We start from the raw sequence: 24103 nt of genomic DNA, 5'->3' as shown, positions 1-24103 counted from the left end.
GCCCTGTGACCCAGTCCAATCCGTGGATTGACTCCCTGCTTTCTCCCTGGACTCTGCTTTATCCAGTCTTTTATGTAATGAGGCCACACTCGCATTTAACATATGCCACATGTCCATCCAATCATGAGTCGGTGTTGCCGACGGAGACACACCACACATTTGCTCCACCTTCTCCTTGGACGAGCCTTCCGCTTCAGACATGCCGACACGCATGTAGCAACACCCCCCACACACAGGGATATATCTATAAGGGGACAATTCCCCAACAAGGCCCTTTGGGGAGACAGAGAGAGAGAGTATGCCAGCACACACCCAGCGCCAAACTGACACTGGAATAACCCAGATAGCGCTTTTTATATATATAATCAATGTTATACACTCACTGCGCCTAAAACATGCCCCCCCCCCTCTTTTCAGCCCTCTGTCACCGAGTTCAGCAGGGGAGAGTCCGGGGAGCCAGCTTCTCTGCAGCGTTCTGTGGAGAAAATGGCGCTGTTAGTGCTGAGGGATCAAGCTCCACCCCCTCCAGCGGCGGGCTTCGGTCCCGCTTCAATATTCAAAAAATGGCGGGGGATATCTTTATTTACTGCCTCCGCATCCTAATGTACCCTTTTTAGCCAGACCAGAGGTTTATTGCTGCCCAGGGCGCCCCCCCCTGCGCTCTGCACCCATCAGTGCCCGTTCTGTGTGTGTAGCGTGTGGGAGCAATTGCGTGCAGCGTTACCGCTGCACGCTTACCTCAGTGAAGATCTGAAGTCTTCTGCCGTCTTGAAGTCTTCTTTTCTTCTTATACTCACCCGGCTTCTATCTTCCGGCTCTGCGAGGAGGACGGCGGCGCGGCTCTGGGACGAACGGCGGGGTGAGACCTGCGTTCCGACTCCCTCTGGAGCTAATGGTGTCCCGTAGCCTAAGAAGCAGAGCCTATCATTTAAGTAGGTCTGCTTCTCTCTCCTCAGTCCAACGATGCAGGGAGCCTGTTGCCAGCAGTGCTCCCTGAAAATAAAAAACCTAACAAAATTATTTTTCAGAGAAACTCTGGAAAGCTCCTCTGTAATGCACCCTATCTCCTCTGGGCACAAAATCTAACTGAGGTCTGTAGGAGGGGCATAGAGGGAGGAGCCAGTGCACACCCATACTAAAAGTTCTTTATAGTGCCCATGTCTCCTGCGGAGCCTGTCTATACCCCATGGTCCTTACGGAGTCCCCAGCATCCTCTAGGACGTAAGAGACAAATTGTGTGGTGTCCCCCCACCTAAGCATAACCAGCCTTGGGCTCTTTGAGCTGGCCTCCCTAATACACTCAGCGCAGAAAACAAGAAAAAGGAATAGGAATACGTCCTTGATGTTGGTGTATAGATTCGGATGTTCCTGTCCAGGTTCTTCAGGTAAGTAATGTCCAATGTGTGCACTCCAAATATGAAAAGTGAAGCAGAAAAAAGGACAACCAATGTGTAGTAAATTTCAATATCCACTAAGAAATGTCTCTAAAGAGTTGCAGACGTCAAATTCCAGCATACCCCACTCACTCAATTAAAGGTGAATATGTACCCATCAAGTTATCTTTGCACACTTTTAGCACTCTTCTGCCGTATTTATACACCCTCAAAGTGTGGAGTGAAGGTGAGTATAGAACAGAATGATTCGTAAGATGTGGAGTGTACCCTGAAACTCGCAACAGAAAGGAAGGTGTGAAGCACATCAAGGTATCTTTAGGGTATAATGGTGCTCACACACAATGCCGACTCACACTTGGCAATGTAGGATGAATCCTATCAAGGTATCTTTTGTGCAGATGGTGAGTATCCTTCCTCATACTCCTCTTCCTCAAAAGGTTCCTTATATCCTCGATTTCCCGCAAAAGAAACAAGGAGAGGAACCAATGTGTAGTATGTATCCAAAATTTTTTAAATAAATACAAAGGCTACACTGAAATATGCCCCCTTTGCAAAAGGTAAGTATATATATTTCCAGTAACCTTGCACTCTTTCAATCATCCAATAATGTGATCTAATCCACCTCCCGGTATGGTAAAAGGGTGGTTTCTATTAGGGGTTTTGCGGAGAGCAATTTAATAAATGGAAGGGCGTACCCCAACACTCACAGGGACATCACAGGTGTCAAGCATATCATGGTACCTTTAGGGTGCAACAAACTTCATACACTGCGTACCCTGACTCACACGTGAAGATGGGAAGCTGCTCCTATCAAGGTATCTTTATACAGTGTACCGGATGCTCCTACTCCAAACCACGATTTTTCACAAAAACACAGGTTTATTGGATTATACAGAATCCATATATACACAAAAAATCCACAATGGAGTGTACAAACAGCATACAAAAATTGATAGATAAAAAATTGATCCAATAAAAACCAAAACAAACCTAAAACATGCAAGAATGTCCATATAAGTTGAAAAAAAGATGGCTACTCACACTCCTGGAAACAATTATCAACGCGTTTCTGTCACAAAAGACCTTTATCAAGATAAGCTGTAGTGTGCAGGAGCTAGATATTTATAGTACAGGTAGGCAATAGAAAAACCACAGGAAATGACATCATCTAATTGGTAAATGGATATTTATTAAAGCTATCAAATAAACAATCAGTAGTACCAACTATACATACAATTCTCTATTGTTTAGCAATATCCATCACTATTTAATTAGTTACATTCCATTTTATACATGAACAGATATTTCATAGAACTAAATAAAGCCACGCTAAGCGGAAGTTCCAGTCCGCCAGGTGCTGATGGGAAATGTAGTTCATTCCCTCTGTATTGTGTCTGGCGCAACTCCCGGAAGTATATTCTTGCGTCATCGGTAAAGCCGGAACTTGACAATAGGTTCATGGGAGATGTAGTTTGGACAGCCCGCAAGCGGAAACCAGATATGACGATTCCGTCTAGGGATTATGGGAAATGTAGTTATAATTATTTTAGCCAAAAAACATAAATCCACAATGGTACTAGCTCGAGTTATATAATTTAAAACCAGATTCAAATATGGATTTTTCATCACAATATAAAAATACATAAAAATAAGCAAACACATTGAAACCCATATAGGGACATAAATATGAGTATTGCACCTGGATCAATAAAACTGTCGTAATTAATATATGTACAGGTTATAGAAGTCACAATTTGGTCCATGAGGACTAACACATAAAAACTCATGCAGGGACATAAATATGAGTATTGCACCTAGACCAATAAAACTGCCGTAATTAATATATGTGCAGGTTATAGAAACCACTTAAGTTCAAAGTCACAATTTAGTCCATGAGAACTAAGTGTATTGTAATTGTAGATGCAACTCATTTCAGTTTTTGCTAGAGAACGTACTGTATCCCTATCCCTTAATGAGCCTTTAACATGTCTTATACCAAAAAAAACGGTAATGTCCGAAATGGAACAGCCATGCTTGTTTTTAAAATGCATGGATAGGGAGTGAGTGTCTAACCCCTTTTTAATATTTCTAATATGTTCCACCATTCGCACTTTAAGGGGACGCAATGTTCTTCCAATATAAAATAAATTTCACTTACATCTAATGGCATATATAATGTTTTTGGTATCACATTTCATAAAATCTCTAATCTCAACATTTATACTATTAATAGAGATATTAGTAATCTTACTAGTGCCTTCACGCCTTATGTTTTTACAACCGATACAACATCCACACCTGTAAAAACCCTTTGAAGTGGTTATTACCCTAGAGAATGAAGATGGAAGAGCACTGGAAACTAGCTTGGTTTTTAAGTTAGGAACTCTCCGGTAAATGTGAACCGGTCTCTCGGGTACGAGAATCCCGATTACCGGATCTTTTTTTAACAGTCCCCAGTGTCTTTTAAACACATGTTCAATCGATTTATGTTGGGTGGTGAATTCCGTGATGATGATGAATGCCCATTCATAACTGTCATCTTTCTTTTTCTGATATTTATTACATATTAAAAGATCTTTTTGGTCTACCTCATTGGTCCTGTTTCTCGCTTCATTTATTTTCTCTCTATTATAGCCAAAAACAGAAAAAGAAAAAACCCCGAACCCACTCACTAAAGGGGTTCCGTGTTTACACATGAAACCCCTTTTTCCAAATGCCGGGACCCCCCGTGACTACTGTCACTGGACAAGAGTGACCCCAATTAACTTTGCGGTTAACTACAGACCGCAAAGTTCCCATCGTAGGCTACAATGGAGGATCGCGATCCTCCATTCTAGCCGCGTGCTTCGCCTGATTAACAGGCCAGGAGCACACAGCCTATCAGGAGAGCGCCATGACGTGGCGCTCCCTGATTGGCTGGCAGGATCTCCAGTGACAGTAGTCACGGGGGGGTCCCGGCATTCGGAAAAAGGGGTTTCATGTGTAAACATGGAACCCCTTTAGTGCGTGGGTTCGGGTTTTTTCCATTTTTTTTAAACCCTCTGGATGCTACATGGACTGAAGAGGACCAAACTTCACTGGATAATAGGTGAGTATTTTGGGCATTTTTTGACAGGTCCACCATGGATTCTACTGGACAAGGGGACCGAGGATCTCCTTGGGCCACTAGGTAAGTATGTGTGTGTAAGTGTACATGTATGTTAATTAAAGCTTTACTTTCACAGTGTATGTGTTGTGTTTTTATTTGGGTATTTTTTTGTTGTAGAACTACAGGTACCAGCTGGCCCGTTATTTCCCTGCATGCTGGTACTTGTAGTTCTCCAAGTACCAGCTTGCAGGGAGGCTTGCTGGGACTTGTAGCTCTACGACAAAAAAAATACTTTTTTTTTACACAAAGGTTATCAGCCCCCCATCCACTCCTCCAGGGAACCCCGGCCAGGGGTGACTAGTTGGGGTGGTAATGCCACAGCCGCAGGGACCTATATAAAAGTGTCCCCTGGCTGTGGCATTATCTCTCTGGCTAGTGGAGCTCGGTGCTGGTTTAAAAAATACACGGGATCCCTACTTCTTTTGTCCCCCATATGTTTTGAGCCAGGACTGGACGCAGAGGCTGGTGCTGCTTGTATAAATATGGGGGGACCCTACGCATTTCCCCCCCTGTATTTTTACAACCAGGGCCGGTTCAAAGAGCCTGAGGCTGGTTATGCTTAGGAGGGGGGACCCGACACAATTTTTTTTTAAACTTTTAACTCTTTAAACACTACTCAGAATGTACACATTGAAGCCCTGCAGGGATCTTACTGATCCGACTGGCCTTCATTGTGTTATGTCCGGCAGTGTTTAACTCATCACTCCCGTAAACACTGCCCGACAATGCGAATCATGTTGACATCGGAAAACATGAAAAATGAAAACCCGGCAGCTTAGTAAATTTCCAAAAATGTATTAAAAAAGATGCAGTAAAATACGTCCGATAAAAATCGAGATTAAACTCCCAGCAAATGGGCACAAACAAGACTTTTAGTAAATATACCCCATGGTGAGAGGTGTGGATACTGCAGCCATTTTGAGACAGCAAGGAGCATTTGCAGCAAGTGCAGCCAGCATATACCTCTGTTCCCTGGGTCTGAGTACTGTAGGGAATTGACAGCCGAGTCACAGGCAAGTGTGCCCTTCAGCTTCCGCCACCCTTGTCACAGACTGAGCAGTATTTAAAAGGACGCAGCCAGCAGTGCCAAAAGACTGAGTTTAATGCAGATCCAAGGGATATATTTGTACTAAAAACACTGAGTTTTACACAAATACAAGGGAGATATTTGTTCTGAAAGACTGAGTTTTATGCAAGTGCAGATAGACAGTTATTGGTGGAAATTACTTATGCAAATACAGATCAAGCCCTGCAACTGAGATACTGAGTTTGTTCTTTCCAAAAGCCCCTCATTGTGAGTGAGTTGCTGTTGTTAGAGGACCCTACCATTCCTTTGCTAGTTACAACCTCTTTGAATAAAGAACTGAGTATCATATAAAAAAATTTAATACAGGATTTCCCCAATATCTGTGTGCCCATTCCCCCATAGACACACAGTGGTGCAGCAGACTTCAACCTAAGCTCCAACGATATTTGTCCATGAAGATATTTGTTACATTGGCTAGGGAAAGGTAGAAAATTATTATTTATTATTACTGAGTATATTGCTATTATTATTATTATTATTATTATTATTATCATCATCATCATCATCATCATCACATTATAGGATGGAATGCACAGCATCTGTTATTATTGTATGATTCCAATGATTGTATGTTAATTTGTGATTCCAATTACGTGTCCTTTGCATACCGGTGTGAACTGTAGTGAATTGTATATTCCTGTTCTTCTTGTATGCCAAATTCTTTTTTTGCGATTTCCAACAAGCAATGTCCCTTAATCAACCAATCATCCCAAATCTAGAGTTTATTGCAGATCAATAAAAATACTTCCTGTTGGCATTGCTTACTCAGTTTTAATTCATATAAATCTATTCTACCTCTCTGAGCATGGTACTATGAAACATGGCATGGGGAACAACATTTCAGGGGAAAGGTCCATCACATGGGTATGGGTCATTAGGTTGACCACACTCAGTTTGACAGTCATTAGGTCGACCACTATTAGTCGACATGTATCAGGCTGACATGGTCAATAGGTCGACATGGTCAATAGGTCGACGTGTACTAGGTTGACATGAGTTTTTTGACTGTTTTTGGTGTTGTTTTCTTCGTAAGTGACGAGGAGCCTAATTTAGTGCACCGTATCCCCTTGCATGGCTCACTTTGCTCACCATGCTTTGGGCAAGGTGCCTCACTATGCTACTGCTGCGCTCGGCACAGGTTACTGTTCCCAATTGTAGTCCACGTGGATCGTAAAGTATGAAAAAGTTCTAAAAATGAAAAATTTTTGAAAAACTCATGTCGACCTTTTTCAAAGTCGACCTAGTACATGTCAACCTATTGACCATGTCGACCAATAGTGGTCGACCTAAATGCTGTTGACCTAATGACCGTAACCCCATCAAATAGTCACCCAACACCTGTGATACCTCTCTCAACCACTTAGACATACCTTACCAACCCCCGGGGTGTTACACTTGCTGCACGAGAATGCTGGAGAAATCATGAAAAGTGTACTAGCAGCACAGAACTGAGATATCAATGTCCTTTAACATTCAGTAGAAGAATGGAACTTGCACATTAAGAAGATGAATAGCTTGCTTGAATATATGAAGCTCTCAGGTGGAAACACAATCTGGAGAGAGAGTCAGAGTGGAACACTAGCCAGAGGCATCACTTACTTTTATAACACCCAGGGCGGTCGCGGGTGAAAAGGAAGTGTAGCTTCGCGGAAGGGGCGTGGCTTCGCGTCCCGACCCCCGTTTTCGGCACATTGTGGGTCGGGGGATACGGCCTTCACCCGGAGGCTGCTGAATCTGCAGTGCTGGCTTCTGCACTGTGACAGGAGCCGGGTTGCAGCATCCAGCTCCTGTCACTGAGCAGGAGCCGGCACTTTGGTGTCACCCCTCAGAGGGTAACACCCGGGTGCGGGCCGCACCCCCCGCACCCACGTTGTGACGCCACTGACACTAGACTTAAGCTGGGTACACACTGGAGCAATGTCGTTCTAAAATCAGTTTTTGGATGACATATTGCTTACAACACTTAGTGTGTATGCACACCCTCCAACATTTTGCACATAAAAAACGGTACAAATTAGAAAAGGGTGTGTGGCCACGGGCAAAGGGGGCATAGTCACACCCCTTCTCCTATACTTTCAATGGAAGTTTGGAGAGCCAAAAATCGGTGCAGACCATAAAAAAAGGTACTGTACCTATTAAAAAGGTACAGTTGGAGGGTATGCGTATGCAGGATTGAGCACTACCACGAACCAGAGGCGGAACTACTGCCAGTGCAACCAGTGCGTTGCGCTGGGGCCCGCCACTGTCCAGGGGCCCAAAGCATGTAATGAGTCAAACTGACTCATTACATACCGCTGTGTGCTGCGGGCAACCGCTGCCCGCAGCACACAGCCGGCCGCAGGACACAGGAGAGGAGCGCAGCGGTCACGGGGGGAAGGAGGAGGAAGGAGCCGCAGCAGCGCTTTGTTACTGGTTGAGTCGCTGCTGCTGCTGTCCCTCTGCTTCACTATAGGCTGTCTTCCGCCGCTGTGAAGCGAATCCCAGCCATTCACAGCGGTGGAGAACAGCCTATAGGGAAGCAGAGGGACAGCAGCAGCGCCTCCACCAATAACACAGCGCTGCTGCGGCTCGCTCCTCCACCTCCCTCCTCCTCCTTCTCTCCTACCCGGGAATCGTGATCCATCTCTGCCAGAAGCTGCACCGAGGAGCCTGAGCCAGCAGAGAGGGTAAGTATAATTCATTCTTTCTTTCTTTCTTTCTTTCTTTCTTTCTTTCTCTTTGTGCAAAAAGGGTGACTGTCTGCCGTAATGTGTAAATAAGGGGGAATCTGCCTGCCGTGATGTGTAAAAAGGGGACGCTGTCTGCCGCAATGTGTAAAAAGGGGGAATCTGCCTGACGTAATGTGTAAAAAGGGGGAATCTGCCTGCCGTGATGTGTAAAAAGGGGAAGCTGTCTACCACAATGTGTAAAAAAGGGGACGCTGTCTGCCGTAAAGTGTAACAAGGGCACGCTGTCTGCCGTAATGTGTAAAAAGGATGAAATCTGCCTGCAGTAATGTGTAAAAAGGGGGACGCGGTCTGCCGTAATGTGTAACAAGGGCACGCTGTCTGCCGTAATGTGTAAAAAGGGGGAATCTGCCTGTCGTAATGTGTAAAAAGGGGGAATCTGCCTGCCGTGATGTGTAAAAAGGGGACGCTGTCTGCCGCAATGTGTAAAAAGGGGGAATCTGCCTGCCATAATGTGTAAAAAGGGGGACGCTGTCTGACGTAATGTGTAAAAAGGGCACGCTGTCTGACGTAATGTGTAAAAAGGGCACGCTGTCTGCCATAATGTGTAAAAAGGGGACGCTGTCTGCCGTTATGTGTAAAAAGGGCACGCTGTCTGCCGTTATGTGTAAAAAGTGTACGCTGTCTGCCGCTATGTGTAAAAAGGGCACGCTGTCTGCCGTTATGTGTAAAATGGGGACGCTGTCTGCCGTTATGTGTAAAAAGGGGACGCTGTCTGCCGTTATGTGTAAAAAGGGGGTGCTGTCTGTCGCTATGTGTAAAAAGGGCAGGCTGTCTGCTGTTATGTGTAAAAAGGGGGATGTTGTCTGCCGTAATGTGTAAAAAGGGGGTGCTGTCTGCAGTAATGTGTAAAAAGGGGAATCTGTCCGCCGTAAGGTGTAAAAGGGTCTCTACCTGGTGTAGTGGTGCTACTGTGCGGCGTAATTTGAATAATGGAGACTACTGTGCACCGTTTTATGAATTGGTATTATTTTGTGGCCACACCCCTTCCCCACAAAGCCACACCCCTATGTATTTTTGCGCTCGCCTACGGCGCGCACTGCCCCTGTTTTGCATGCAGGGGTGGGGCTCCGATGCCATTTCTTGCACACAGTGCTAAAATGTCTAGTTAAGGCACTGTTGTATCCATTTCTTTGGCCCTGAGCAGGTCCCCCTCACCAGATCCTCTCCAGGGCTGAGGGGGTGGACTTGGATGGGATGGGGGGGGCAAAGCATTTTGTCGCACCTGGGCCCAGCGCTCACTAGTTCCACCACTGCCACGAACAGTTGCGACAGTTACTAGGTTTGATGTGCTGCACAGCAAACCTAGCAATATTGCTAACGTCCTTGTTTATGCTAATGAAGGGTGGATCATGATCGCTCCGACCTTCATTAACATCACTACATTGTGTATGGGCAATCTGTGTTTACAGGCATTTTTTTCCAATATTGGAACAAATTCCCGTCATCCCAGTGTGTACCCAGCTTAAGATGCAAGCTTACATACAAAGCTGTTGCATTCAGGAGCTGATTACAGCAGAGCTGTTAATTGAGAATACTGGAGAAATTTGTAATTAGTGAAGTGCAGCTGGAAACAATACAGACAAAACAGGTAATATCAATTAGTCTTAGCTGATTACATGTACTTGGAAAGATTGTAGAAACAGGCTTGGAAAGCTGCAGCGGCACTGATACTTGCAGAGATAGAACCCAGCAATAATGAGGCACTGAAAGATACTGTATACTAGGAATTGTAGACTTGCTGCTGAACAGGAGCCAGGATTTCAGCAATATGAATTGTTCTGACAGTGAGCTAATGAACAGGGAAGGTTTATATAGGAGCTTCAGGTCACAGTTTAGCTGCCAGAGTCAGCTGAGGCAAAGAGCACTCTTACTGGAGGAGGTGTGGTCAGCTGACTAGATCAGTCATGGTGACATCCATGAATCAGCCCAACAACACAAGTGTAACAAGAAAACCTGGCCTGCAGAACAGGAATGTGATGAATCACTTGCTGTAGTACATGAAATGAAAGTTGAACGTCAGATTCCTGACACTTTTCACTGGTCCCTTTTATTCACTCCTCCCCAACCTCTCTTCTCTTGCGTGGTCACTGTAGATAAATAGCTGTAACTCCTGAAAACCCATAAAATAGCCATAACTCATGAAAAAAGCTAATATTATATATTTGATTGCATTCATGTTGAACATGTCAATATAACTAACTATTTATACACTGTGTGACCTTATACATTTGTTTTATTATGGTTGTAAAATTTTAGTTAACTGCCTTTTCCCCTTTGCCTCCTTCTCGTTCTATATTTACCCCACTCCCTCTTCCAATGAATTGTAAAAATCTTGAAAAACAGCAATCTTCCAAAGATAAATCACTAAAACAATTCATGTGTTTTATGAATGTAAGCTACAGTAATGTAAATAAAACTACTTTAGTGGTTTTTTGCTTAACCGGAGGAAAATTTTTTTTTTTTTTTTTTTAAATACTGGGGTTTTTCAATTAACATTGTTTGAACTTCTGAACTATTGAGCTGCTCTATCTATTGGGGCATCATTTATCTCAAGCACAAAGTATTTTTTCATCTTCCTTCTAGGCAGCTGAGATTAAGAAACAGTGAATTAGATATACTATCCTTTCGAATGCTAATACTGTACAATGCAAGATATGGGTTTGAGATTTCAAAGCCTGTAGTTGTCAAGGGATGTGGTAATGCCTCACATGTGGGAGGCTAGTTAAGGGATTTAAATACGGAATGTCGGATAAGAAACCCACTGTTTTTGTAGCATAAATATTCAATACTGTGCTACGACTGTTCTTTTAAGTGTCAGCTCTTGCTAATGAAGCTCTTGGGGTTATCTCTGTATACAAAGAAAATGATGTGAAACAAACAAGAGACCATTAGGGCTGATGCCATGCATACAGAAGTCACAGTCCAGTTAAGAATCTTATTTCATATGTCAGTCAGACAAGGTATACAGCATATTTGTCTGTGCTTAGAATGCTTTCTCTCAATAGAATCATGCATTTCACAATCTGTTTGTTTCATATTGCATGAATAAAATTTATATGTCATTGATTCCATCAAATATTTTTCATTATCATGCTTTTGTAGTTAGACAGAATGCAATCTTGGTATAAAGGCTACTTCTTTTGAATGGTATCCTCATTTGGTTAGGACAAGAGTTGTCAATCAAATGTAATTCACCCCCTTCTTTTTTATCTTTTAAAACAATGGTTTAATTACTGTATATATATATATATATATATATATATATATATATAAAAAAAACTATGGCAGTTTTAACTTTCAGGATGTGCCAACTGGTACGCATCTCACATGTTATGGTCGTATGAGTTATGTATATATTAGTTGATGAGCCTTCTGTCATTAGGTGCATTGTACAGTACCTTTCTTGCTACCGTATTTTGTAAGTATATTCTACATTATTACAGTAGGAACAAGAAAAGTTCTTGAGTTTCAAATAGTGAACTAAAGAGATGAAATAGAGTATGAATGCCTAGCAATTGGCAACAGTTAGAAAAGGATAGCGCAGTGTACCATTACTATAATCAGAGTATGAATCCATTTGTGAGATTTTTTTTTTATAAATTCTTTATTTTGAAATTTTCAAAAGTGATAGCAATCACCAGTTGTAAAAAAGTCAACAGTCAACATTGTGTCCACCATATGATGATATTGTTGTACAAAAAAAGATATACAGATGGAGCCTCCATTATCTTTGCTCCGTCTGTGACTAGGCGCACCCGCCTGGGTGTGCCTAGTCACTGTGAGCATCTCCGTCTGGACCGGTGCGTGCGCCAGAACGGAGACGCTCCCCATTCACTTGAATGGAGAGCGTCTCCGTCTGGGCACACGTGCGCGCCCAGACAGAGACGCTTACAATGGGAAGCGGCTCTGTGCACTCCTGGCATGACTAGGCGGACGGATCGCCTATTCACGCCGGGAGTGCACGCCTGCGCCTCAGCCAGCAAAGATAACGGAGGTGCCATCTGTACATAGCCAGTCACATGACGGTATGACCAAGAGAATAAAATCATGTACAAAGATATCAGACTGCGGAACACAATAATCAAATATTGTGACCTGCTAACAAAAATAATAACTCTAACATATAAAAACAGTATTATAACAATGGGGGGAGACAAGGGGAAGATGAGGGAGGAAAAGTGGGATTGGGGAAAGCACAGGCACTACACAGTGAACATCTCATGAAAATGTCAGTGTATCAAAAGCCTATTGTAAATTATGAGACGCATGAGCAGCATAGGTCCTAGTTGTCTTAAATTCCATCCAACTAAACCAAGTGGCCACGTAGTCCGAATATTTCTCTAGGGCAGCATAATAAATATCTTCCATGTTCATATAGAAGTCTATGCTTTGGAACCATTCCCACAATGATGGCGGTTCCGTTGAACACCAATGTACTGGAACTACAGCTCTTGCTGCATTGTTCAAATGCTTAAGAAGTGACTTTTTATATTTTGCCACAGGAATGTTGGAGTGGGAGAGCAGCCAGAAATCAGGTCACTTTGGAACCTGAAAACCTACAATGTTTGTCGACAATTCTATGACCTTATTCCAAACAGGAACAATTGAGGGACAATCCCACCAAATGTGAATCAGTGTGCCTCTATCTCTCCCACAGTGCCAGCACAACGGGGAGACTGAGGGATAATATCTGTGTAGTAGGGAAGGGCATCTATACCATCTAGTCAAAATTTTGTACTGTGTTCCCACTACTTCCATGCTTGTTGAACAATGTATCATAGCTGCAGTGTTTTTCCCAGTTAACCCTGATACCCCAATGTACCAAGTCTTTATCCCAAGATTCACAGAAAGAGGGGATTTCAGGGAAATATCCATGCAAGATAATTTTGTAAATACCCGATATTGTATGTGTGGGGGCTAAGGGTTGACCTCAAAAGGTGTAAAGGCTTTTTGCAGATCAATTACACTCTTCTGTGAGGAAACAAAAAAGGTGTACTTGAAGATAAAAGCAGTAGTTCTTTGCTAGAATATTCTCATTTTTGCGTATCTCTAGAAAAGTTTTGAGTCTACCATTTACAGTCATATGGGTTACTCTTGTCATACTCGCCCTCTCCCCCCCCCCCCCCCCCCCCCCATCTAGAAGCTATTGCATTTGAAATCCCTGAAGGGAACATCTGATTATCAAATATGGACCAAAATGATATCTTTCCTGAGGAGATTCATGGTCTGTAACAAATTGTCTTCCGTAAAGCTAAAGTGGGGCCTACTGTCGGGTGTAATGAATGCCTAATTTTGAGAGACCTTGGTAAGGCATTTAGGTTAAGATTTGTGGATGAAGCCTCCAACTCAACCCACAATTTCCTGTTTGAGCCTGGGCAGGACCAATCAAGAATCCTGTGCAATACAGTAGCTTGATAATACGCTGAAATCATAGTCAGTTGTTGGCCCCCCTGAGACTTTTGTCTAAACAAATTGCTGTGCTTGAATCTAGGTTTTCGCCCTCCCCAGACAAAGTGACGTATCGCTTTTATGTGCCTCTGATAAGAACAGAGGATGGCGTTTTAAAGGGACTGTCTGGAAAAGATATAATAAAAATCTGGGGAGTATATTCATTTTCACTGTTTATATGTCCAAGCCAAGAAAACCTCTGCGCAAGACGCCATTTCCCATCGCAATTTACGAAGAAGAGGGACATGATTAATAGTGACCATTGTGGAGGAGGGAATCAGGATCCCTAGGTACTTGATGTGAGAAGGGAGCCATGTAAACGGAAATGACGCAGCAAGAGCTGAGACTGTTGACGTAGAAAGTGTGATATTCAGTGCTGTGGATTTAGGATAATTAATTTTATAATTAGATCATTTACCAAATCTGGTAATTTCCTCCAATAGATTAGGTAGGGAAACCACAGGGTTGGTTATGGTTGACAAACAAATAGTCTGCAAAGAGAGCTAAGCGGTGGCCTGTTTTACCAACTTGCAGGCCAGTAAAATTGGTATTTCCCCTAATTGCTTTCGCCAAGGTTTCCATACATAATACAAAAATCAAGGGCATGAGCGGACAGCCCTGCTGTGTACCATTGGATATTTGTATTGATTCAGAAAGAATACCGTTAACCCTCATCTGTGCTGAAGGAGCTCTATATAAAAATAAATTTTTCTGTAAAAAATTATGTCCTAATCCCAAACGCATTAAAACCGCCTCCATGAAGTTCCAGTCCACCTGGTCAAATGCTTTTTCCGCATCTGTCGAGAGAAGCATTAGAAGGGTCCTTACTGATTGGGTGTGTGCTATCAAGCCAAATACCTTAATGGTATTATCCCTTCCTTCTCTGCCCGGAACAAAGCCAACCTGATCAGGGTGGACCACCCTGGACAGTGGGGGTGATTCCTAATCGTAAATGTGCTAAATTTAGCACATCTACGATCAGCTTCCCTGACATACGGGGTACGCCCAGCACAGGGCTAGTCTGCCCCGCATGTCAGGGCCAACCCCCCTGCACAAGTACGAAAGCATTGCACACAGATGATGATTTTGTACTGGAAGAGTAGCTCCCAGCCAGCGCAGCTCCTGCACACTGGCAGGGAGCTACTCGTCGCAGCCCAGGTCGCAGCGGCTGCATGTGATGTAACGCAACCGCAGCGGCCCGCCCCCCCAACAGTCCAGGCACGCCTGCGTTGCCTGGACCGCACCCACTAAACGGCAGCTAAATGCCACTGGCCCGCCCCCTCCCACCCAGTGACCACCTCTGCCTGTCAATCAGGCAGAGGCGATCGCAGGGCTAAGACAGCCGTCGGCTGTCTGCCATATGTCGGCGCACTGCGACGCCGGCACATGTGCAGTTCAGGCCTGAACGCTGCTGTGTGAAAATGCACAGCACCGATGAGGTCTGAATTAACCCCTGTAGCGGCCCCAGGCGGTTGGCCATAAGTTTTGCATATAATTTAACGTCTACACTTAGTAGAGATATCGGTCTATAGATAAATGGGAGTGTCTGGTCTTTACCTTCTTTCGGGATTAACGTAATGTGAGCCCCAAGGGATTGGTTAGAAAAGGGAGTCTCGGATGAAACAGCATTGAAAGCCCACAATAAAAGGGGGATAAGTTTATCTTGAAAGGCTTTGTAATACATTATAGGAAAACCATCAGGGCCTGGACTTTTGCCGTTAGGAGACTATTTTATAGCATGCACAAGTTCCTGTTCTGTGAAGGGATCTTGAATAACTCCCTCAGGTAGAGATCGATTTGGTCAGATAGGGAGCGTTTTGAGTTTAAGCTACTGTATATTGGCCCTCATTCCGAGTTGTTCGCTCGGTAAAAATCTTCGCATCGCAGCGATTTTCCGCTTAATGCGCATGCGCAATGTCCGCACTGCGACTGCGCCAAGTAAATTTGCTATGCACTTAGTAATTTTACTCACGGCTTTTTCATCGGTCTGGCGATCGTAATGTGATTGACAGGAAATGGGTGTTACTGGGCGGAAACAGGCCGTTTTATGGGCGTGTGGGAAAAAACGCTACCGTTTCCAGAAAAAACGCAGGAGTGGCCGGAGAAACGGAGGAGTGTGTGGGCGAACGCTGGGAGTGTTTGTGACGTCAAACCAGGAACGACAAGCACTGAACTGATCGCAGATGCCGAGTAAGTCTGAAGCTACTCAGAAACTGCTACGAGGTGTGTAATCGCAATATTGCGAATACTTCGTTCGCAATTTTAAGATCTAAGATTCACTCCCAGTAGGCGGCGGCTTAGCGTGAGCAACTCTGCTAAAATCGCCTTGCGAGCGAACAACTCGGAATGACCTCCATAGTTCTGAGTAATATGTGTGAAAGATTTCATCAATCGCTGCGTCAGTGGCGTAAGACACTCCATTTACATCTTTAAGTTTGGAAATGTATGTCAGCGATCTTTGAGCTCTCAGGGCACGAGCTAAGAGAAGAGTTTTCCTAGTTTGTTTCCCCATCTATGGTATTTGTGAGGACACTAACGAAATGCCCTCCGAGTTCCATCATTCAGTAAACTGTTAAGGTTTAAGGCTTTTTGGAGTTCTACAAGAGTGTCGGAGGCAAGTGTAGATTTGTAGATTTGTGGGAGAATTCCAAGTTTTTTATTTTTGTTAGTAGGGCATTTCTACACTCTGCTTTTTGTTTCCATAAATATGTGCCTGGTTGAATACATTTTCCCCATATCACACACTTGTGTGCCTCCCACAATGTTACTTGAGATATGTCGACGGTTGTGTTTGAGATGATATAATCATCTATTGCCTTTTCAATCTGAGCTCGACAATCCGAGTCCCTAAGGAGTTGTTCAATGCCGCAATGGGGGATACCGAAGAGAGAGAGAGTGTGAGCGTGATAGGAGCATGATCCGATCCCACAATTTAGCCAATGGTTGATTCCATTAGAAGATCAAGATGTGCATGGCTTACGCAGAGGTAATCTATTTGGGAGTATGAATTGTGTGGGGGTGAATGAAAAGTAAATTCTGGATCTGTGGGGTGCAAAAGGTACCAGTTGTCCACCAATTGGAATTCTTGGAGAATAGATCAAAATTTTTTGGATTCCTGTAGTGTGTGCCTCAGTAACCCAGTAAAGGAATCCAACTGGGGTTCTAGTACCCAGTTAAAATCCCCTCCCACCATTAAAATACTTTCCATATTTTGTTCTATTAGTTCCAGAGAATATTTAAGGAAATTGGTTTGACCTTGGTTAGGGACATAAAGGTTAATCAAGGTAAATTTCTGGTGAGCTACGGTGGCCTTATCCATTATCCCTCTCCCATCACCTATTAACATTTCGGACACTTCACTTAATCTCAGGTGTTTAGCAAAAAGTATGGTTTCTACCCTAGCCTTTGCACCTGAAAAATCATTAAAATTACCACGAGGGAAGTGGTGCGAACTGAGATCTGGGTATGCCCCTTTCTTAAAGTTTGTTTCCTGTAGAAATACTGCTTACTTCAGCCTTCTCAGTACATTTGCTGTGTAAGAGACCCGACCTCTTCTCTGGTATGTTTAAACCCTTTATATTAAGAAGTAAAGAAATACATTTTATATTAGCCATTACAATAGGGGTTATAATGACAGTCTGATCATATGCTGGTCCCTCATAGTCCTATCTGTACACGGGGGCAATTGGAATAGTCATACATGTTGGAAAAGGGAGAAGGAAAGGAAAGGGAAGGGTAGCACAAAAGAGTAAAGATGGGTAGACAAGGACAAGAAAGTATGCAAGATATGAATTGCAATAAAACATTGTACCTCTATCTGGAAAAGCACATTGAAGAAAGAAAGAAAGAAAGAAAGAAAGAAAGAAAGAAAGATAAAATAAAATAAAAACTAACAACCTCTGCATTGAAAGCCATGGGAGAATCAAAACATCCCATGGACTTCAAAATATACAGCAGAGAGTGGGGGTTCAGAGGATACATGTGGATGCAACAATCTTTGGAACCCCCTCCCCCCCAAGAAAGTATTTATGGAGGATATGACAACCTAGAACTCTGCCATATAAGTATCAAATGTAATGACCTGTGATTAAACACGCATCTCCTGCTAAATAAGGAACAAAAAACTAGCCTATAATAGGTAACTGGCATAAGGATATCGAGGAGAGAAACAAATCTATTATAAGAAAAAAAATTCTCTCTGTAACTTAAATATCAAGGGCAGTCAAGATAATTACCACAGTTGTTTATCATAAAAATTCCTCAAACAACATATGACCTGGTATATATTAGTCTGCATGACAAATTTATATCAAAAGGATATGTAAAGTAGGAGAAAAGTCTCTGGTCAGTGGACTTCGGAGGTGTTGTCAGTTGGACCTGCACGGTTGCGTCTTCTTGAGTTATAAACTTTTTTACAAGCCTCTCTGCGAGGCAGGGATGAAGTAGGTAACGCAAGGGACTCCATCCAGTTTGGAAGAGTTAGTGACAGCAGTCCCAGCAAATAACAAAATGACAGAACAACTTCATATTCCTGAAGTAGGTATCGAGTTCCCTCATGGACCACTTGGATACTTAATGGAAATCTCTAACGAAACCTGATATCCTTTTTCTGAAGTGCTTCAGTGAGAGAGCGAAGCAGACGCCTCTGCTGTACAGTAGTCCATGAAAGGTCTTGGAACATTTGTATTTTATGGCCATTAAAGTCAATATCTGAGACCTGAAAAAAAAGGGAATACAACCTTTCTTTGCGCTTCCCAAACAAACAATAAATGTATGTGGTATAACAAAGGATGTCATTCAAGAGTCCATCAATCGTCCATAAGAATGATAGGATTCCCAAGATCAAAGTCCCACAGTTCTCAAATTTTGATATTCCAAAATCACCAGTCATATGAATGGTCACACTGTCCAGAAAGTTCTGAAATGAGCGATCGAAAGATGAAAAGAGAGAGAGGACCAATGGTGTAGTACTTCCAGAGCTACATAACAAATGGCTACACAAGGGGAGATGTGTTCACTATCTTCTAAAGAGGTAATCACTAACGTACCATACTTACGCAGTGTGTAGGTCTTCTTATAAAGGTATCTTTATGGGGTGGTTAGATTCTATAGTAAACCAATATTGAATGGTAAAGCATACCCCAACTGACATTTCAAAGACTGTAAGTATGCCCATAAAGGTTTCTTTGAGGTGCCTCCTCCTTTTCATCCTGTCCTCAATGGTCCATACTTCTGATTCTCATATACCAGACCAGGTAAGGAAAAACGTGGAGAAGGACTTATTAGGAGTGGCATAAAAATCCAAATTAAAACATGTAAAATTGTGGTGAATTGTCTGATCTTCACCACACTCCAGGTTCTGTGCACAATTTATATCTTTCCCTTCTGAGTTGTAGTTTCCCTCTCTCGTTTGTTTTAATGTGAATTTTATGTTATAACCACATATATTTATTATTTGTTTGGGTAGCGCAAAGAGAGGTTGTATTCCTTTTTTTTCTGAAACCACACGGGGATAGAGTGATATCTCCTTATACACACCCATTGCATCCACCCATTAGCACAGTAGCTTCTCCTCCACCACCATTTACCCTTCCATTAATATCTGAGACCTGTCTGGATCTTTTCAATATGTCCTCTTTCACTTGAAAGTAGTGGAGTCAGCAAGAAACATATCAAGGCTTTTCAGTAGGAGCACCTTTGGGGTGCAGGGCCCAATGCGCTCTATCAAATACAATTTGGGAGTCCAAAGCAGCGTCCAGGAGTTCATTGAATATTTTGATCAGGTCATCTACAATGCCCTGAAAAGGCACGTCCTCTGGCAAGGCTTTTAACCCTTAGATTATTTCGTCTACCTCTATTGTTGATATCTTCTAATCTGTGTCTCATATCAATTGAGGCACGAGAGTGACGGGAGATAAGATCATGCAAATCAGCATTTTAGAGTCCGTCTCTACCCTATGTTCCTCAAGGACCTCCACCATATGTGCCACCTGAGTAAGATCGTATTGTATGGTGGAAAGACATGTCTGGATGGAATCTTGAATCCGTTGTTACATGTTTAACAGGTCTTGTTGACTGTCCTGTCGAGTCAGGAGAGAGCATAACAGGGATAAAACCGCAGCCATATAAAATGTTTCCTTGTTGACTGGACTGGAATGGCTTTTAGAGGGGAAACCTTGTTCATTGTCCTCCTCCATGGAGTTTGAGGCCATAGACGGTGAGGAAGGAGCAGATTTTTTTTATTATTATTATTATTATTATTATTATTATCCTTTATATGGCAACACAAGGGTTCCGCAGCGCCCAATTACAGAGTACATATGCACATAATCAAAACGGGAAAACAGTGACTTACAGTTGTAGACAATATAGGACAAGTACAGGGTAACTAAGCATAACTACACTAGTAAACGACATAGAGATAAGTTCCAAGGTGGCCAATGAAAATGATGAAAATGACAGGTTTGTGAGAGGTGCTGAATGTGTGGTTTGAATGAGAGGGAGGAGTCAAGCATTACACCAAGACAGCGTACCTGGGGGCTAGAGGAGATAGTTGTGCCATCAATGGATAATGAGATTGTGGGAGGTGAGGTTGTGCGGGAGGGTGGGAAGATGATCAGCTCAATCTTAGACATGTTGAGTTTAAGAAAGCGCTGGGACATCCAGGAAGAGATAGCAGAAAGACAGTTGGAGGTACGAGTGAGGAGAGCGGGGGAGAGATCAGGGGAGGAGAGGTAGATTTGAGTGTCATCAGCATAGAGGTGGTATTGGAAGTTAAAAGAACTAATGAGTTCACCTAAAGAGGACGTATAGAGAGAGAAAAGGAGAGGACCAAGAACAGAGCCTTGGGGGACACCAACAGTTAGTGGAAGTGGGGGGGAGGTGGCATCATGAGAGGAGTCAGAGAAGGAACGATCAGAGGACAGCCAGGAGAGGGCAGTATCACACAGACCAAGAGAGTGAAGGATTTGCAGAAGGAGAGGGTGATCCACAGTGTCAAAAGCAGCAGAGAGGTCAAGAAGAATAAGCAGAGAGTAGTGGCCCTTAGCGTTGGCTGCATGGAGGTCATTGCATACTTTTGTGAGGGCAGTTTCAGTGGAGTGGAGAGAACTGAAACCAGACTGGAATGAGTCAAGCAGTGAGTGAGAGGAAAGAAAGGCAGTGAGGAGAGAGATGGGTCGATAGTTGGAGAGAGTGTTTGGATCAAGGGTAGATTTTTTTAAGAATAGGGGAGACAAGAGCATGCTTAAAAGCAGAGGGCACAGTGCCTGATGAGAGGGAGAGATTGAGAAGGTGAGCAAGATTGGAACAGGCCGAAGGAGAGAGGTAGCGGAGGAGGTGGGAGGGGATAGGGTCAAGTGGGGAGGTTGTGGGGTGGGGGGGGACGGATGAGGGCCATGACTTCCTCACCAGATACATGTGAGAAAGATGTCAGAGTTGGTAAGAGGGAAGGGGAGGGGTGGCAAGGGAAAGGTGGTGGCTGGTTGCTGGTCTGGTGGGATGTGATGTCCTGACGTATGGAGTCAATCTTGGATGTGAAATAAGTGGCAAAGTCAAGCGCAGACAATGAGGAAGGGAGAGGAGGTGGTGGTGGGCAGAGGAGGGAGTTAAGAGTGGCAAAGAGGCGCCGGGGGTTGGAAGACTGAGTAGAGATGAGGATTTTGAAGTATGATTGTTTAGCGAGGGAAAGGGCAGTACTGAAGGATGAGAGCATAAACTTGAAATGGAGGAAGTCTGCTTTAGAGCGTGATTTCCTCCACTGTCGCACGGCAGTACGTGAGCATTTTTGAAGATATCTGGTGATAGCGAGGGTGAATAGTGGTTGGCGGAGCTACAGAGTCAAGGACAGAAGTAAGAGATGCATTGTATAGGGTTGTGGCTTGTTCAGGGCATGTGAGAGAGAGAAGCGAGTCAAACAGGGAGGATAGGGATGAGGTGTCAAGAACAGATTCTGAGGTGGAAGCACCAAACAAAGAATGAAAGGCTTCAACTTGTGAGGACTTAGCTTGAGTATTTGTAGATTTCCTGGAGGTGCGGTGTTTTGTCATCCAGATCAGGGTCTACACAGATGAGTTGTTAAGGTACATCAAACATATCCAGATAGACTTTGCATACAACCTCCTCTGCATGGCCTAGTTATGTTATATCACTGCCACCAGGGATCTTTTACATCTATTTGGGCAGACATCAGAACTGGCATATAGCAGAAGTGTGTCCGCAGAGATGTAAAAAGGTTTTATGGTTATAATGGAAGAATATCTGAAATAGGAGGGTGTAATTTTGAAATTCACCACTGGAGGGAGTCTCAGTTTCAGTATTCACACAAGGAATAGAAAGAGTGTGCCTTGGTATTTCTTATTTGATGCTTTCGAGAATGAGAGCAAATGAGTAAATAACAAAACAATCAGTCTTTACACAGCAAAAGTATAAGTCTGCCAGCAGGGCTGATATTGAGTGCTTACAAGACACTAATATTACAGAGGAGGACAGCAGCTTCCTATCCTGTTCTCTGTGTATTCACTGATTTCCTGAAAGCCAAGGGGGAGGGGGCTGGGGGGAGCACAATAGACACAGCGTCTCTCTGCCTGTACTACTAGGTACGGACCTGTCTCTTACATTGGTAGCTAAGGCCCAGAACGTCCAGTGCAATTATGTAAGTCGAAAAGACCAGTGCCCCACCAGTGCGGCCCAGGCACCCAGATACCGCACTCCACCTGATCCTGTAGCCACATGTCTCCCATCAAAGATGGCCGCCGGATGCCAAGAAGAGCTCCGGTAAGCGCAGTCTCCCAGCGTTCCTTTATCACCTGCATCTTGGGGGCTGTCAGGGAGGTAGATGGGCAGCAGGGCAGGACTCTCAGGACTGATTACGGCTATGCTCGGCAGCTGGGTCCCACCGTGGGTCTCACGAGTGGCTGCACCCAAGGCCAGGGCTCCACACAGCAGGGGAGGCCACAAAATGCAGAGACCTGAGAACAGGTTCCCTGGCTCAGCGACTCACCCCTCTGCACTCGGAATGGTTCGGGGGAGGCTTGGGGGTACTTCAGAAGGGGTGGTCTTCAGTTTGCCGGTGGCCGGACTCCCGACGACCAGCATACCGGCGCTGCAATCCCGACTGCCGGCATACTGACAGCTTTTCTCCCTCTTGGGGGTCCACGAGGGGCTCATTTGCGCTCGCCCAGCTGTTGGTATGCCGGCGGTCGGGATTCCGTTGTCGTTATGCTGGCCGCCTGGAGCCCGACCGCCGGCATAACTTACTACACCCCTTCAGGAGCGCGGATGGAAGGGTAAGCACCCGTAATTTATATATTAATAGGGTGGCCTGCAAGAGCTCAGGGAGAGCATGTCCTTCCACTGATCCATTCATGCCACGTCCCCCGTGAGAGATGTTTATAATAAGTTATATGTATCTGTCACAAACCATGACATTAATGATAAATGTATAACCAGAAGCTTAGGTTAGTGTATACTGTTCAGACTTGCATTTACTGTCAAGTGCAATTCACATACGCTTTCATTGTTGGCATCCAGTATGTGCCACAAAGGGAGCAGGAAGGCTGACTCCAGGAATCAATAATGCTCTCCATCATTGATTTATATAGTGTTGATGGCAGATCGAAGAAAAAAGATTTTTGTTAGGTTGTGAAGCCATCAGGAGCACCTGGCACTTGTAAAATGACATAAAACATAAGTTATATATGGGGAGAAAACAAAATGTGAAACAGAAAGTACAGTATATGAGGGGTGTGCATTAAGTTTCCGGATGCACAAAAAGTATTATATTTATAAACAAAATGAATATTATATTTTCTTAAAGTATTCACCAGAGGAGTCTATGCAAAGTTGCATGCGCTCAAACCACTTGGAGAAGCAGCTGGACCAGTCCAAAGCAGGTATGTCTTCTACATGCTAGGTGAAGGCCTCCACTGCACCTTCCAGTGACTAAAAATGAATCCCATGCATCTTGCGCTTGATTTGTGGTAACATGAAGAAGTCACAGGGGGCCAGGTCTGGACTGTACACAGATGATCAAGCTCCTGAATGTGTTCATGGGCCAGAAAATCCACCACATTCCTGGATTTGTCTGCAGGTGCATGGTCATGATGGAGAAGGGCAACATGAGCACAATTTCTTGGATGGCACCTGGAAATGTTTTCCAGCACTTTTAGCAGGCAATTAGTTGGCGTACCAGTCCCCAGTGATGGTGCGCTGCTGCATGAGTGGTACAGTAGCTATGTGAGCAGTCTTGGCACAAAAACAGTCACACTGTTCTCACATTGGAACTTCTGTGGTAGTG

General features: G+C 43.9%; 1 protein-coding gene across 1 annotated transcript in view; it reads left to right on the top strand.

Annotated features, from left to right (window-relative positions):
- Nucleotides 1-24103, top strand: part of LOC134929594 (general transcription factor II-I repeat domain-containing protein 2-like) — a 64794-nt gene that overhangs the window by 35116 nt on the left and 5575 nt on the right. The window contains exon 4 of the mRNA XM_063925182.1: nt 23624-23699. Coding sequence (XP_063781252.1) covers nt 23624-23699 — 76 coding nt within the window. The remainder of the gene's footprint in view (nt 1-23623; nt 23700-24103) is intronic.

The sequence above is a fragment of the Pseudophryne corroboree genome, chromosome 5, assembly GCF_028390025.1.
Source record: "Pseudophryne corroboree isolate aPseCor3 chromosome 5, aPseCor3.hap2, whole genome shotgun sequence".
Lineage (NCBI taxonomy): Eukaryota > Metazoa > Chordata > Amphibia > Anura > Myobatrachidae > Pseudophryne > Pseudophryne corroboree.
The sequence above is the reverse complement of the archived record's forward strand: the minus strand, read 5'-3'. Positions and strand labels throughout refer to the sequence as shown.